The sequence below is a fragment of the Filicampus tigris genome, chromosome 3 (genome assembly GCF_054856515.1).
Source record: "Filicampus tigris isolate MCC_2025a chromosome 3, RoL_Ftig_1.0, whole genome shotgun sequence".
In the NCBI taxonomy this organism is placed as follows: Eukaryota; Metazoa; Chordata; class Actinopteri; order Syngnathiformes; family Syngnathidae; genus Filicampus; species Filicampus tigris.
In genome coordinates, this window is record NC_141219.1 from 14,743,454 (window position 1) to 14,761,405 (window position 17,952).

At 41.9% G+C, this 17,952-nt stretch overlaps 1 protein-coding gene across 8 annotated transcripts in view; it reads left to right on the forward strand.

Annotated features, from left to right (window-relative positions):
- ush2a (Usher syndrome 2A (autosomal recessive, mild)) overlaps nucleotides 1–17,952 on the forward strand; it is a 188,645-nt gene that overhangs the window by 152,823 nt on the left and 17,870 nt on the right. For all 8 annotated transcript variants that reach the window (XM_086025800.1, XM_086025798.1, XM_086025799.1 and 5 more), the window contains 6 exons: nucleotides 469–652; nucleotides 4,241–4,398; nucleotides 6,161–6,319; nucleotides 6,748–6,910; nucleotides 7,882–8,099; nucleotides 8,182–8,318. In XM_086025800.1, the coding sequence (XP_085881926.1) occupies nucleotides 469–652; nucleotides 4,241–4,398; nucleotides 6,161–6,319; nucleotides 6,748–6,910; nucleotides 7,882–8,099; nucleotides 8,182–8,318 (1,019 nt within the window). The remainder of the gene's footprint in view (nucleotides 1–468; nucleotides 653–4,240; nucleotides 4,399–6,160; nucleotides 6,320–6,747; nucleotides 6,911–7,881; nucleotides 8,100–8,181; nucleotides 8,319–17,952) is intronic.

Consider the following 17,952-nt stretch of genomic DNA (forward strand, 5'->3'; position numbering starts at 1 on the left):
TTTTTCTGTCATTGAAACAAAATGAATTGTTGCCCATGTTGTTCAATAAACTGCACTTTGTGCATAATTAAATGTCACAGCATAAAATATCTAATACAAACCAAGTGGTGCAATTCTCACTTAAAAATGATATCAGGCTGTGTTTTCTCAGGCTGCACAAATAAGATTTTTATTGTGAGAGTCTAAAAGCATTATTGAATTTAAAAGAGAATAATAATTCACAGCAGCGGTGGGGTAGCTTGTCCTTATCACGGGCCTTAGTTGCCGTACAAAATGTATCAAACACACGATACAATTATGTTTAATATTATGTACTGTATTGTGTGTGGGTTAAGTGAGCTTTTTATAACAGCTCCTCTGAGATTTTGTTTTTAGAATTACATGTGCCCGATCAAAAGCTCTCCAACGGCCCATGTCCGATTCCCGGCAACTGATTAACGACTTCCCGTGCTTTCTTTCCACCCGTAGGTGTGTGGTCGAGGCCCAGACACGTGATCATCAACACATCTGTGGTGGAGTTGTTCTGGGATCCGCCCGTCAGGCCCAATGGCCTGGTCACCCGGTACAGACTGCGCAGGGGCGGTCACACTATTTTTACCGGGGACCACCGTGACCAGAATTATACCGATGCTGGACTCCTGCCAAACCGCAGGTACATAAACACGGCACCTGCAAAACCACACTACACTTGTAGCTTCATTGTTAATTAAATTGCAGATTTGCATGCATGTTAATGTTTATTCTTAGTCGGGGTGACCCTGCGTTAAAGGCTCAGCTATCGGTCCATCTGTGTCTCCCTCTGAGGACTGCACTCTCTATATGTCTGTTTGTGCCTGTATGTTTTTATGTGCAAATATTTGACATGCCAAGGATGCAAACACACACACGTTGCCTACGCAGTAAAATCACAAATCTGATCGTACTTTTTGCTTTCAGACGGCAGCAGAGCGTGGATTTTTATGTATTTGTTTATTTTCATTTAACCTTTATTAATCTGTGCCTCTTCCCGAGAGGGATTGGCCATTTTAATTATAGCGCGTGTAAAGTGATACCCTCGCTCCCCGCACCTGTTTTCCCCATCTTCTCTCTGTGTTTGAGGATGGATGGATGGATGGATGGATGGATGGATGGATAGATAAACAGATAGATAGATATATAGATAGATAGATAGATAGATAGATAGATAGATAGATAGATGCAAAACCAGAGCATGGTGTACAATGATTAATGTAGATGTACAACAGACAAAGAATCTAAGGACTGTGCGTGTGTGACGTGTAATTTTCCCTAATTCCATACTGTCTGCCAGAAGGCATCCAAGTCCTAAACCCCCCCCAGCCCCTTTCCCAATATCCACTTTACCCCTTCCCATCCTCTCGCTCTCACCTCATTCCCTTCCTCCAACCTCCTTCTTTTCCCAATTTAGCCGCGCAACGGAGAATTACACCGGGAGCAGCGGCCCCATTATCTAAGCTGACTCGTGTGTCCAGGCATGACTTTGTGCGCGTGCACGAGTCTGCTCCAAGTGGCCATTGATTATTTATGACAATGTTGATTAGCTGTCACTTTGCTTCGGCACTCCAGGAAGTGTCTAAGATGACGAGAGAATTAACCTATTCCCTGTGGCGGACCCCACAGGACACAGGCACTCACACACACCTGCACACACAACCGCTGTGAAACGGCCGCAAATAGTCCACTCGCACGCACGTCATCTTATTTTGATATGTCATGGCAGTGTTTGTGTTGAAGCAAGTATCTCTCTGTGATAATGTGTTTAAATTTAGTTTCATTCTTTCTTCATTACTTCTATTCTTCTTTCCATCACTCTTTGTCGAGTGTATTTTTCATGTTTTTATGTTCATGCCAGTGTGCACATACGAATAGCTAATACATTTTTTCCCGACTGGCTTCTAACCCTCCGCTGAGGCGGTAATGGCCTCCTGTTTAAAATGCTCAGCCCAGGAACAATAACCCAGCACCGCCGCCTATTAATGCATGTGTGCTTGAGTTTATAGCAAATTAAAGGCTTTTAATGTTAAATGGCGGCCCACTTACACAGCTAATGTAAGCTTTAGCGTCAGCCAGCCGCACGCTCTTAAAAGGGAAATCCATCTTATGATGTCATGGCCGAGAGAGGTGTAGCAAGCGTGCCGGTAGAGGCGATGGGACCGATGGAAAAGTGCACAATGAAGATGAAGAGAGAGATGTTTACTTGATCATTCTCTTGAAAAGTAAAGCTTTTATCTTTTTTACACTGCCCTTTTCAAGGAACGGAGAATAATAAGAGCGCCATAAGAAAATAACTGGGGTTGAAGCAAACAGAGACAGAAGAATACTAGCACGTTAGAATGTGAAATAAAGGTTAATCTGTGGTTATTGTGCAATAATGATTAAAAAAAAATGATTTAAGGAGTGTTGCACTCTATGAATTGAATGAGTAACGTGAAGGTCCGAAATGTTGCCATGGGTGAGGTTATATATGCCTTAAGAGTAATGAACAAGCTCTTCTAATTGACTCTGACTTCTACAGCTAGTGGAGTGAAGAAAGAATAGATGTAATGTGAGACCCAAGGCTGGTTCAGGTTAAAAGTATCACATTTTGAACCAACTTTCTTGAATATTTTCAAGCAGGCTCGCTGAGGTGCTGTATATATTGAGGGAGTTGAGTTATAGATAATTATTTTAAGATTTGCTCATTTTATCACTGTCACTGGTGGTCCCCTCACATGCGCATTTAAAAAATACCTTCAAGTGACAAACGAAATCTAGTTTGTATCGAAAATAAACCAACTGAGCAACTCTGTTCTTGATCAATACAAGGTTTGTGTGCTGAGGGTAACGCTTAGGTAACGTAAACTATGTAGTGATATAGACGTTTTCAAGACGTATACTCTCTGGGAAATGATGGTTAAGGTCATCTTGCAACCTTGCGTTGGCAACCTTTAACTTTCAAAGTGACATTTCGACCATTTTTCCACGGAAAAGAAAACACTGAAATCCACACAGTTCAGTTTCAAAAGTTTTTATTTTATTTATTAAATGAACACATTTTGAACTTTTACAAAAAAAAAAAATCGCAGTTGAAGGTCTCTTTCAAATGAATTAAAAAGATTAACTTAAATTATCCATCCAGCAAACAAAAATGCCTTAATTTAAAAATACAATGGAAAAAAGAAAACTATTTAACTGAACAATGAGCCTAAATTTTTGCAAAATAATTGTCTGAATATTTATTTTACCTGGTTTATTTTACCTGGTTAACCTGGACTTCTGCTCCTGAATCTCTGCGCACAGTGTCTGCAAATCAGGGCTGTAGGGAGTCACTTTCATCTTTACGCAGGACTGTAAACTGCCGTCTTTTTAAAAAAAATCTGGGGGGGGGGGGGTTTGTATAAGCGTTCAGATTACATTATAACTGGAACCTCGGTCTCTTTAGTGTGTGAACATGCGTCCCTAGAGTGACCCGCATGCGCAGAAGAAGAGACGACGTCACTCACGAGGTTGTGTTTACAAGTAAACGTGGTCTAGTTGCCGGGGCATTTCTACAGTGGAGCGATTCGGTAGTCGGTAGAAATACAATATTTGGGGGAAGTGATGAGGCGAGGCTTTTGGATCTCATTTCATGGAGACGTCACTAAAGATGACGTCACGTCATAACCGCACGTAAAAAATGAGCTGATCTGAACTGTGGTAGAATTACTTTTAATCACCATAAATGTCCACTTTATGCCTCATGTTTCAAATGGGATTTAAGTGAAATATAAAGTCAATGCTGTTACTCAAAACAACTGCAGAGTCGATCTCCCGGCTGTCAGCACCACTACCGGCGCGGAGCGCATTTTGGGCTATGGATGACATCGGTAAAGTCAGTAATACACATTTAAGGGATTAAAATGTTTAGCTTTCATGGTAGTTGGCTGAAATCAGACTCAAATCAGAGAATCTCAGTGATGTGAGAACAGCTAAACAACGTACCGTCGTAAAAAGTTTACCGTAAGAACAAGAGTGGCTCGAGAACAGAACTTTGAGGAACACCATAATGGAATGAAGGGCACACAGAAAGAAAATATCTCTTACTTTCACATGAGTGAAGCCAACGTAAAACAGACAGACGTTTAATGAGCCAAACACACTTCAGATAAGACGTAAGCATGCACTTCTATATATAGAAATAAATTGTTTTGTGGGAATCCTTTTTTGTAAATTACAATCATCTCTGCCACTGTTTCCTCTTTAGGTATGTTTATGAACTGGAGGCCATCACAGGCGGTGGCGCTGGTTTGAGTGACAAATATGTTATAAAAACACCATACTCATGCCCCATTGGGATCCCAGCCCCACACAATGTGACAGTCACCGGCCCCCACTCCATCTCCTTGGTCTGGACCCCTCCTGGTGAGTAACAGTCCAAACAGATGGATGGTCATTTTCACAGGGTCTTCATCAAAATGACATGCAAATTAGTCACCGTTGTCACGGTGTTTAATGATATAATTAACTATGAAATACATATTTGTCTTATTATGACAGGTATGGATGTGTGTGAGTGAAGAAGCATTGTCATAGACACCATTATCAGACATCAATAAGAAAAGAGGAAAACGTTTGAAATGTTGCTGTATGTGTTGAATTGGAAAAAAATAAGGCAATCCGGTTGACAAATTGAAATCTTAATGTAAATAATTGCATTGGGCTGTGTTAGAGCGTGTTCATTGTTGCTAAAATTATATTATCCGTGAATGATTCACTTTTTTTGTAATTTCATTGTCAGAATTGTTACAATACTAATAATAATTGTTCCATGCATCACAGCATACAGAGCAGGAATGTTGCCCATTTGAATCACTTCTTCCTCAGGTCAAACACAAACAAAATCCCAAAGTAGTTTACTAGTCACCTTCTGGCCTCTCGGGACCTGTGCACACACACAGTAGCATACACTTTGGTCTGAGTTTCATGCTTATGGGCTACTGATTGTCTGCCCTAACCCATCTATCGCTGCTCATTAAGGTCTCATTAGCATGATTTCCTATCTCGGAAACTGCTTATAGGGCCAACCAGCGCAGACACTTCACTTTGTTGAGCTCGTGGCTTTGTGTGCAGTTTTGCTTGGGTGTGTTTGCAGTGTTTGTGTGTGTCTGTGCATATCACAGCGGAGATATTTCCATAGGCAGGTCTATTCTATTGTCATTATGGGTTGATTTTAAAGGTGAGGAAATATCGTCTGGGTTCTCACGCTTGGTTAACTCCCAGAGCCCAGAGTCTGGAGTGTCTCTGACGTGTGTGTGTGTGTTATGGGGGGGTGCGTGCGTGTGTGCGCGCCTCGCTCTCTGCCAGTGTGCCTGTCTGTGTGTACATACATACACATGTGTTTGCATCTTCATATGCATAAACTAACAGTCAAAGCGCTGACGTATGGCTACTAAAGTGACAGAATAAATTCCTTCATTGTGGTTGTATTTGTGTGTGAGTGTATAAGTATACTTTTTGACAGAGAAATAACTTGAATATCACACATCAGACTTAAATAGGGGAGAAGGTGGCATATTCATAAATATCCCTTGTGTGTTTGGTCTGTAAGCGTGCTAATATTAAAAGTCCATTTTACCACAGACAGAAGTGTGTGTTGTGTGTGCATCTAGGTGCATGTGTGCATATGTAAGTTGGGGGGGGTGAATAATTGAAGTCTTTCATTTGTCCGGTAATCAGTTCATTCTCAAAGATATCCAGAGTTCATGAATGTTGAATTACCCATCACAATACAGTTGGCCTGAATTATGTAAAAACCTCCAAGGAGAATATTGGTAAAGTCTCTGAGTATGCGTGGTCAGTGTGTTTCTGTATACATTGCCTGGTTGTATGACCACAGTTAAGACCTGGCAGTTTCAGGACAAAATATAAAGCAGAGTTTGTAAGGTCAAGTTGAAAAATGTTTGTGGTAAATATATGCAATAGGGACAAAGGGGACTTGGTTAAACACTGAATTAAATTAGCTACCAAATGTTTATTCAGGGCTTGTGTATTTTTGGCAACTTTCTTTAGAAGCTCTCCCTGCAATATAATATTTGCCTTTGCTTTCAATGGAAATTGTATTGTGGTTATGAAATTGTATTGATGATAGTATTGTGTGTGTTTGTTATGCTTTTTTTTTTCCCAGCTCAATTCAACATTAGCCAACCTGTCAATTACAACATCTTGTTGAACCCTGGAAGTGAAGGTGCCACGATGCATCCCGCAGGCCAAGACCACAACCTCACTGTAAAAGGTCTTCAACCTTTCACTGCTTATTATGTCCGTGTGCAGGCCTGTCAGAGTGGTAAGTGTAAGATCCCAAGTTACCAATGAATTAACTTACTAATAGGGCAATGGCAAAGAAAACCTTTTTCTTTGTATTTTCCATCTATTCGATCTTTGTCGGCGTCTGCTATACACGAACATGCTATGCTAAAGTCTGTCAAGATTCTTGAAAGATTTTGAAAACTGTGTGGCCATGTGGCGCTAATTCAGCAGTAAATTCATGTGGAGAAGTTGGGCTCCTGAGTCACTTTTGTCTCTTGTGTAATCGCAACCAGGTTAGATGACATTAAGGTCAGTGTGGCTATTGTTCAACTCATTTTTCTTCTTGTGCTTGGAGAACGCTGTGTCTCGACTGTATTTGTGGGGGTTACTGACTTGGTTTGTATAGATGACTTCTTGGTGCGACCTTTTCGGAAATGTCACAAAACTGTCTTTTGTCCCGTGTAGGTGGGTGCGGTGTAGGAGATGGTGTATATGTTCGGACTTTGGAAACTGTGCCAGAACATCTATCGCCACCCTCGGTAAAAGCAGCTGGTGCAAGTTTCCTGGAGATCCGTTGGTCCCCCCCCAAAAAACCCAATGGCATCATCACCTCCTACCATGTATACAGGTAACTCACAAAAAAAAAAAAAAACAACAACAATACTACGTTTATTTCATATTTGAATGATGGCGTATTGCTACAATCACCAGGTGGAACTTCCACCAAATCTAACACCACACTTTAACGCATTCACTGCCATTGACAAATGTTTTTGTCTTTTCACAGTGCAGCCATTCAATCCCAGGAATGTATTTATATTTTTTCCTTTTTTTTTTTCAAACGTTAAGGTAAAAGAAAAATGTCTGGCAGTGAATGAGTTAAAGTTTCCTTTACGTGTGTATCACACATAACTTCACCAAGACGTGAATCTGGTGCAGATTAGCCTCAAAGTTTTTGGTGAGATCTATCTTGAGGCGTAGCCCTCTCTTATGTGCGTGCATGTGCCACTGTGTGTTTTAAGTCGCATCGAAGGTCGCGCTCTGCTTGTTGACCAAAGAGTGTGTGATCTGGATGCAGGGTCAGATTGGACTAAGCCCTTTAAATCCTCAGGAAACACACATTAGCATAGGAGCATACATACGCACTCTGACGCACCTGGCATGATGAGACTTAGCCAGACAGCCACTAAAGTAACAATAGTTGTCTTTTCGCTCTCTCGCGCACAGAAACACTGCTCAAACACTTGACTACATACCAAGCCATCGTGTTTTAAGTGCATTTATGTTTACAAAAATCCATCCATCCGCTTTCTATAGTGGTTGTCCTCATTAGGTGAGCTGAAGCCTAGCCTCCCCCTTTAATGCAGGCATAGGTACATTTATGAGCTCAAAGTGACAAGCATTTTTCTATATCCGCCATGGGGACACTTAATGATTGAGTAATGAAGTAATTAAAAATGATTCTGCTTTACATTAGTCAAGTATACATCATGAACATCCTGAAACAATGCCACTTAATTTGGTCTGGTCTGATTTAGTACCTTTTTTTTTTTTTTTTTTTTTTTTTACCTACCGTACCTTTAAATTCTGATCTGTCAGGTCCCCAATGGAAACAGAGGAAGAACTGCTGGTTTTCATTTGGTCTAGTGGACCTCTAGAGTTTTTCGATGCCAGCCCCTCCTTACAGCCGTTCACCTACTACCAGTACAGGCTTCACGCCTACAACTCACAAGGCTCGGTTCTGAGCCAGAGGACGTTGGCCCGGACCCTGTCAGCAGGTCCAAGAGACATGACCCTTCCCACTGCCACACCCACTGGTGAGTTGTATGAAACTTGCATTTCATTTGAACTTTACAGTATTTCTTTTTTGCTTGTGATGAGCCCGCATGTCGTGCACAGGTGCATACTCTATCCATCTCAAATGGAGTGGGCCAAAACAGCCCAACGGTGTCATTTCTCACTATAAACTACTTTACAAGAAGCACCAGCTGGACCCGACATTCAACTCACCTGCAGTGATTGCACTCACTGTGGAGGTAAAAGCACACACACATACACACCCCCACGTGCAGACTCCCAAATGCTTTCTTTTAAACACTCAATACTGAAACAAAGAGTACTTCTGTACACTATGTAAAAAGTACACTTAGTAGACATCTCATTAGGTACACTAATTAAAGAACTAAAAAAAAAATCTGACTCTTATTAACTTGTGCAGGTGTACCTCATCACAATTCAGGTTACAATGGTTATGTTAATGACCATGGTTGTGTGTACATTCCATCACGAGTCTGGTGGGAGTCTGTGACATTAGCTAAAGCAAAAGGCCCCCAAATGAATGAATATACAGGAGTTGAAAAGGAGTAGAGGAACAATGCCAGCCTAGAAGTAAAAGAGGTGCGTAGGACTAAGAGAGGGCTGAGGCAGGGTGATAGATCAGAGGAAAGTGAATGGAGAAGAGATACAAGTACAGATCTATATTCTGTCCAAACGCGTGGCCTCTTCTCCCTCTGTGACCTTTGGCTTGTCACTCATAATTAATACAAGATGTAAATGGAGACCTTTCACCTTCTCATTGATATGGAACACTCTGTTTGTGTGTATGTGCGTGTGTGTGTGTGTGTGTGTGTGTGTAGACGGAAGGCTCATTGACATGGCATAGACTTATTTTGGTGGCAGTCATTTGTCACGCTCCTGCCTTCACCGCAGATGCTCTGCTTTTGCACAAACACACAGAGTGTCAATGAGAAACGTACGCAACGTAGATTAAGAGGGGATTTTAACATGTTTTATTTACTCTGTTATGAAGTGGCATTCAAGACTGATGGGAAGTTGTAAAGGTCCACTTAGAGGTTATGAGGAGGTTTGTATTTTAGTCACAGGTAAACAAAAAACATGGCTGCCACCTTGATATGGAAATGTTTATTTTATTTTTAGATTCTGTAGAAAATTTAGCTGTCCGACGTCTTGGCAACTAATCTGATATGATTATGAAATAGCTATTCAACAATTTCCATGCTGTTTCAGAAATCAGAGTCACAGATGTGAGTCAGCGCTCGGACGAGCAGCACCCCAGTCCTATTCTGAGGTTGAAAATGACCCCAAATGCTTTCAACTTCTCATCATAAACCCGCCTTCTTTTTAAATCTTTCCTATTCACATACCTCCGTTTGTTGTGAGTGTGTGCGAATGCCCACCGGTGTCCTTTGGACCTGTATGTATTTGTGTGTGTATTGATATCGAGCCGGTTTGGGAACTTTGCTCTGTGCCAGACTGGCTGATTAATGGGGTCATCACGCCAATCGGACGGAATGAGGGTACGGAGCACAGGCGGCCTGCTTTGCTAGACCCCGACACGCTGTTTGGCACTGTCTCTCCCACATACACACACACACACACACACGTGCAGCCCCACAGCACACATTTTCTCTCGCCATGCCTTGCAATTCAGTGACAGACGTGTTAGTCACTCGGACATGGCTGTCAGGATTACTTCCTTGCGTTCCGGCTCTATTTTTGGGCCTCCTTATTTCTCTACTCTCTTCAATCCCATGTAATATCAGCTCTTATCGCCGATAAGGAAGTTATGGTTTGCCTGTTATTTAGCAGGATTTCACAAAAACAACTCAAGCAATAATTTGTATTCACTTTTGCAAGCATTTTGAGATTTTTTTTTTTTTTTTTTTTACATTAATTTTGGCAAAATTATGGCATATAAATCGGGGTCGGTGGAGCAGCGTGTCATACATTATAGCTACCTATGACCCAATCAAGATTAGTGTACTCCTGTCCCCATTATTGCGAAAATGTCCTTCATTTTCATCTTTCTCAATTAATTGAATACTTGAACCTATGCGGTTTATTTAAAATATATTTACAGTATTTCAGTATTACAGCATGGCCGTTGGCTGGATGAAGGAAGGTCGAACAGTTCTCTGGGGGAGTTTTGGTTCAATTAGTGTGTGTCGCCTAAAAGTAATGTCATGTAGCGGCAGCTAATAAAAAAAGCGCCTCCACATTACCTCACACGTAGGCGACAAGCTTACGTGTGTTTTATAGCTCCCCTGCTTCTGTCTCTCAACTCAGCCCGAAATGCGACTAATGATGGTCACGTGTAAACAGGTGACCAGAGAGCTTCATTAGGAATGATTTCCCAATCTGGTTCAATTTTTTTCCATATCATGGTTAATACGGCTGTCACGACCTGCCCCAAAGTTTAAGCTCAGAGCAGGAACAACCACTCAGCATATTTAATAGCTGCCTAGCAGGTCCGAAGAAACCGACAGGCTTGAGTTTGTTCCGCCTTGGCGGAGTTCTTGGCTGTACTGCGTGCCATTCTGCTTCTTCCCAAGCTTTTCTCCCTCCTTTTTATAGTTAATTTCCACACTAGAACGATTCTCATTACTCAGGTTTATTTTTGCTTGATCACCACATTCTGAGGGTGGACTTTAGAGGACAAAAGCCACACATTTGTTTAGTGGAGCTTGCTACAGGACCCACACTGCTTTCCTTTCCATTGTCTTTCTTCTTTTTGCTTTCTCTGCCTTTCTACTTTTTCTTTTGCTTTTACTATATTGATTAGCTTTCTTTTTCCTTCGTTCCATCTCCTCATCTCAATTTGCCAATTAGACGGCCACCTTCTCATTTCTGTCTGTTTGCATCACTTTTTTTTTTTTTTTTTTACTCTGTCCGTCCCCTCCCTTTATCTCCTCTTTACTGTCCCGTCCTCTATATCCCTCCCTCCCTCGGCTCCTCCAGATGTTTCACTCTGGCCCTTGGGACCCCTTGGGGAAAGGAGACCAATGTGTATGTATGTGTGAATTTGTGCACGCTTTTCTGTTGGATTACTCCATGCGGTTTCTGTGTGCGTGGATTACATTTTTTTTGCATGTGTTTGTGCATCAGAATGTGAATGTGTGTGTGTGTGTGTGTGTCTCTCTCTCTCTCTCTATTTGTGCCGTATTAATACATGCCATTGATCAGAGCAGGACCCCTGACAGTCATCATCCCTGAGAACCATCTGGCCGACGCCTGACGCTCCCTCACCCAAACACAAGCTGACACCCTATTAATCTGCTAGCGGCATGCATACGTACGTGTGTGTGTGTGAGTCGGGGCGAACGAATGCATGTGTGGAAGACATTGTTTAATGTGGATGTTAGAGATTAAGTGCAAGTGTATGCGCTTACATTTTCGCCATGCACCTGCCTCTGTGCGCGTGTGTCTATGTATGCTCCCCGTGCACACACATGCAAACGTGCGCACACATCATCCGCCAACAACAGCCGGTGCGGAAGGGAGCTGAAGGGTGCTTGGAAATTAAGGTTATTACACAAATTGAGCCATATGGTCTAAATATTTCAGAGCTGAAATTTACTAGGCAATAAAAATGGCCCCTACCTCGGTAATGGTGTAAATTACAGCTTAACCACCAGCGCTAATGATGTCCTTCTGTACGCCCCGTAACCAACCGTACATGAAGGACACATTGTTTAAAAAACACCCCAGGAAAGGCAGCAGAGAGAGAGAGGGGGGGGGGAGAGGGAGGGAAGGGAAAGGGGCAAGTAGAAAATGGGGATGTCAGGGGGAAGGAAGAGGTGAGGAGAGCAGGAAAGAAATGAAAGTGGCGATGGAAGTGGAATTAGGATAGAAAAGAGGAAGAGATTGATGGAGGGAGCGGAGTCAGAGAGAGAGCAAGCAGCATGTTTACAATCTGTTAGTTTACCATTAAGGGCCCATCAGAGAGCACGGGCCAGCCAGCCAACTGTGTTTCAAGCCAACATGAGCTTTCAGATATGGCACGTGTACACTTAATCATACACCCTTGGAAGATGTAGAATATGTGGCAGCTAAACAAATGATAGTGGTCAACATATGCCTTAACCTGAGTACAAACACACAGGGTGGCATTACTTAAAGAGGGGAATCAACTCAAACACATTTTTTTTTCAAAAATATGTTCCCAGCTGGCCCACTAGTTGAAACACGGCATTCTGATTAACATTGTGTTTGTGGAATATAAGTTAGGCAGCAAAATCCACCAATTTTTAGCCATCTCGGGGGGCGGCCATTTTGTCACTTCTGTCGACTGAAAATGACATCACAACTGCTCAGGGCTCAGGTAACGACCAATCACGGCTCAGCTTCAGAAAACAGGTCAGCCGTGAACGGTTGCGAAAATGTGCTTGGATTTATTGGTGTTGCATGTAAAAAATAATTTCAGGCTAAATGGTCGGCCCCCCGCATTTCCACCTCACCAAATCTGGCCCTCATTGCAAAATGTTTGGAAAACCCCTGCGCTAGAGTTTTGGGTTTTCAAAACAAAGCACTCAAATAATTTTCTGTTAAAATACTCAACAGATGTTTACTACATCCCAATTTTTTTTTTTTTTTTTTTACTACATCCCAATTGCAAGTCATATGAACAGCAAACATTGTTAATATTTTTCCTTTACCTTTGTTGGATCACATTTATGAATTAATGTGGCGGCAAAAAAGCTACACTTCTAACAAGTGGCACTATCACTGAAGGCAAATGAGGAGTCGCTAAGTATGCAACACTGAACAAGAAGAGAGAACATGAGTAGATGGAGAAGCTAATGCTAATCGCTAAGGTGAAATGCAGAGTTGGGAAAGACCAATATAAGTGCTTAGGTGTAATGTCCACTTTTTACAGATGTCTGGCTAGAACTGCGTTTGGGCGGATAGCGATCAGGTATGAACAGAAAATTTGAAATACAATTAATAAGTATCTAGAGATAAAATAAAACAACAGATACATAGTTAGCACACGCTCCAAAACCAGAAATTAATAGGTTACGGCTGAGGTCAGCTATGATGAGGTGCTTGAGATCAAAATGTTATTCAATATTTATAACATCAGCAATGTTATTTGCATATATGTGCACTATATTGCACCACAAAGTACCGAGTTTTAAGATTTACACAATAAGTGAAAAAATCAGGTTTTAAAACAATTTAACTTTGCTAAAGGAGTGTTGTTTTTTTTTGTTAAATTGATTTCATTACATTGAAATTAAAATGACAAAAAGCAGACATGTTTACATGAAAATGCAAAGTTTGAATGAATAGAAATAGAGAGAAAAGAAATATACTTTCTGACCCTTTCAACAGGAAATATTTACCTTTCATATTTAAATAACCCCTTTAGAAACACTTCCATTATGATTTTTACACTATAACATTCACCATTACTGTGAAAGGATTCCATTCAATGCCATGATATGAATTTCAGGACATATTGCTAAGCCCTCAGTCTCTGTTTGAAGCAGTTAAGCCTCTCACTAAAATATGAAAAAAACACGTACTTATAATCTTGTGTTTATGTACTAAAAACATGTACAGTATCAGAGCAAAATTTTAAAAAAATGTGTTTAAAAAAAAAAGGCACATAATTGTATTTGTATACATGATGGCAAGCAATGGGCTTTGTTTTATCGGACCATTTTAAAAACATTGAAAAAGAACTGCCTCCCTCACACAGCCTCTTTAGTGTACATGCTTTATTAGAGTAATAGCATTTAATGTCTTGATGGTATGGTCATACAGTATTTCCAAATGTACACAGTTAATATTGCACTGAAGCTCGAGTTGAAGAAAATCGTTAATTGAATCGAAAGTGCAATTCAATCTTTTCTTAAAGTCATTCAGCCCTACTTCCATTCATTGCCTGTCGACAGAAACGTTGACTTGTTGCGTTTAACCCTCTAAGCCTCTGCTGCGCCTGTCCTGTCCTTGCGCTGGCGAGGTGCAGAAGCATTCCGGGATCAAGGCTAGCTACAAGAATAAGAATTACCAGGCTTTGCCCTTGCTTTACTCTTTTAACGAGCCGCGGACAGAAAGGAGTGGAGAGAAGAGGTAGCAAGGCGAGAGAGGAGAGCGATGAGGAGGATGAAGACAGGTGAAGAGAGAAGAAGGGATAAGAGGACTTGCATACAGAGTTCATTAGGGCCTCCGGCCTATCAGACCCCTTCGTTAGAGGTCTTCACTTCTGATTGGAGGGCTCTCAGCGTTTTGCATAAGCAGCCAAATAATCAGGGCTGCTCCTCTTTGCTGCAATCTCCATCTTCTCATGTTTCCTCTAACTCCTCCCTCCGCAGCCATGCATTTCCATCGAGCTTTTCTATACCGCACTTCCAAATAACTGTTGTTATGTCTTTCCCCTCTTCCGTACCGCTCACACTCATGCAAGTGATAATTTCTCGAGAGGTTTTATACCGCTTCTTCCTCCCGCTCGCTCACTCTCTCGGTTCTTACGGTAATAACAGGTTGTGTGTTATTGTGTCTTTTGTGAAGAGCGTCCACCATCCGGTGCGCTGCCCGGCCACTTGTCGTAATGGCAGCCACAATATGATGGTCATCACTTCAAAGTGTGAGAGCGTGTTTGTTTTCTGTTTTTTTTTTTAAAAAGAAGCTGCTACTTGTGTGCACAGTCTGGTCTGGAGGAGTCTTGCTTGTCTCTACGCGTGGACATGAAGACAGGCAGTTTTTGTACACGGTATACATGACTTATTGGTTCGTTTTCTGTCCAGAGAGTAGTGAGAATAAGCGGTTCAGAAAATGGATGGATGGATGGAAGTAGTAATAGCCTTCTGGTTGAAAACCCTCTTTGCATTAGATTTGAATTGCAATGATGTAGCCGATGTGAAGAAATAAGACTATGAACAAGATTTGGTGTTAGGCTGTTTTGTCCGCTGGGGTTTCTTGTCACCACTAAACCAGTCACAATCCACAACCAATCAAGTCTCTGGATTTTGAGTGGTATCTGACTCAATATGTTTAAAGTGGTTGGGGTCAAATACATTTTTGAGACGTGTAGAATTTATCGTTTATTTCATGAAAGTCTTGCGGTGCGGTTGAATAACCTGATTGCATTGGATGCACTCATTGTCACCTTGCATCTTTTTGGTAGTTCAATCATATGAGTAATTCATCTTGAGGTACGTGCATTTACACTGTATTTATGTTGTAGGTTCCAATTCATCAGTGATGGCAATGCTAAAACTAACCCTTTTGTCAAATGCCTACTTTGTTATTATTGCCCTTGGTTGGAAATTCAATGAAAAACATGGATTCCCAGTGGTGTCGAACACCCCAGATGTGTAATTTTATCTGAATCATTCAGGAAAAATATAAGTCCCAAATGATGATGGTAACTTTTTGTGTGTTTTGCATCCTTTTTGACACTTTTTACAAAACATACTGTGTATAAAATGGCAAGAATAATATACACTGGAATTTACAGGATGAATAATGCCTGCTCCATTCTTTCACTTGTAATCAAAGCTACGGTATGGTGTTTTGTTTTGTACACATTTTACACTTATATAACAATTAAAGGTTACGTCAAGCCAAACATTTTCTTTACAATACTAAAAAAAACATTCTGCACCGCGTGACTTTAAATTCATCACTTATTTTTTTTTAGGAGAAACCCCCCCCAAAAAAATGATTCTGATTAATAATGGGTGTTTGTGGAGTCTGAGTCAAGCAATAAAATCCACCCATTTTTGTCCATTTCAGGGGGCGGCCATTTTGCCACTTGTTGGCATCACAGTTACTCAGGGCTCAGGTAACGACCAGTCATGACTCAGCTTCATAAAATGGGTGAGCCGTGATTGGTTGTTACCTGAGCCCCGAGCTCCTGTGATGTCATTTTCAATGGACAGCAAGTAGCAAAATGGCCGCCCCCTGAGTTGACTAAAAACGGGTGGATTTTAATTCATATTCCACAAACACAATATTAACCAGAATGCCATGTTTTATTTAGTGGGCCTACATAGAACATATTCTTGGAAAGACAATCTTTGGGTTGACTTCCACTTTAAGAATGTTAAAAATTGACGTGAACATCCACAAAGTTACTCACTGTGACTTTAAATCTTTATCACCACATTGTGTACTTAAATAATTTTCTAGACAATTCACAGTTTTATAACACGAAAAGTCCCAACCTGGGAATATTTGGTTTTGAAGTTCTAATGAATCCAAAATCCGCCAGCTTTACGGAGCATATTGTGTTCAACCTGCTACTGTATTTGACTTTGTTGATATTGGAATGCCATCCCTCTCGTCTTACCAGCCTGACGTTGACTGGTCTTTAAGCACATGTCATAATCAAACAGGCACAGTCAGAATAGCTTGTACACGCTAAATATTGTGTTCCCGAGGTAGGGAGCCGCCAAAGCTAATCATGGATGTCAGTGTGAGGTGGGCATGCCTGGTCCAGACCCCTGCAGGCCCCGCTCTACCTCTGTGCTGGCCACCCGCACAACACATGCCTAATGGCACTCTTTGGGTCTGGTCGTGTGTGTGTGTGTGTGTGTGTGTGTGTGTGTGTGTCACAATTTGTCTGAGTCACACTGACTAGTGGGGACACCCATGCAGGGCATTTGCAAACATACATGGGGCAATTGTCCCAGCAACATCGAATTAGGCATGCGCAAATAAATGTGTACACACACACATACACACACACACACGTGAAGAAGGCTTGCCAGCTTGGCATGGGGCACCAAATAGCAGCATGCAGTGCTCTGGCTCACCTCAGAAACCTCCAAAAACAATTACAGCTCTCCCAGTACCTCTCAGGCCGAAGCTTGTCCTAATAGGGCGCAGTTGAATTGAAGTTGAACGTGATCCGTGCCCGTGCTTTGCCACGCGGACAAAGAAGCGCGACACATGAGAAGCGGCGGGCCAGCGCGGTGCTTTGTTATATCTCTCCGGGACTTAATATAATGGAGCAGCGAGGGCAGAGGTGGCCTGTGGAGCGGGACATACCCGAGGCCCACCAGTTGGTCCACATTCAGCATTCATTAGACACGGCTCTCTCATGTATGATCACTCACTTGACTGCTACCTGTGCACGTGTGTCAGCGAGGGAGACAAAGAGAGAGGGAGAGTGCACATGTGAGTGCGTGGCCATATGCTAATGTTGCTCTGTCCCCGTGTCTCCGCAGGGCCCGGTGCCGGGGCTTTTTGTGAGATAATCAGCATAATTCTTTTGACAAATACACATGGTTACTCTTAATTAGTATCACACACTGGTCCCCGCGGCTGCAGCATGCCTCTCCACCTGAATATCACGCACAAACACACACAGGGATGTGCAGTTTTGGAGACAAATGCAAAAACAAGATGCATGCAGAGGTTGGCTTGTTGGAGTACACATGCACACACGTTTATGAAATGCCTTCGATGCGGCAGTCCAGACACGACAAAGGGAAGACGCAATGAACTTCTCGTCCTGCTGCATCATTCTCTCATCTCTCGTTTGCACTTCTTCGTCTCTCTCTCTGCGGGTCTCTCACTCTCTCTTCCCCTTCCACTGCCATTGTCATGATTAACAGGGGTTGTGGTCATTCGCACATACATGTGCTTTTGCACATTGATTTTAGGTTAACCTGAACCTTTCTTTTCATATCTCACACCAAAGGCAGTCGGGTTTTCCTCACATTGCCCTGTGATCTTTGATTATAATTACCATAAGTGTAACTGAGTTTATACACCCGATTATAATGTATGCTGTGGAACCGCTAAAGTTGGCCGTAATCCATCCGAAACACATTTTCCCATATGAAATAATGGAAATAGATTCTGTTCCCAGGCAATGTTATTGTAGTTAGTGAAAACCAACAAAAATAAGGAAAG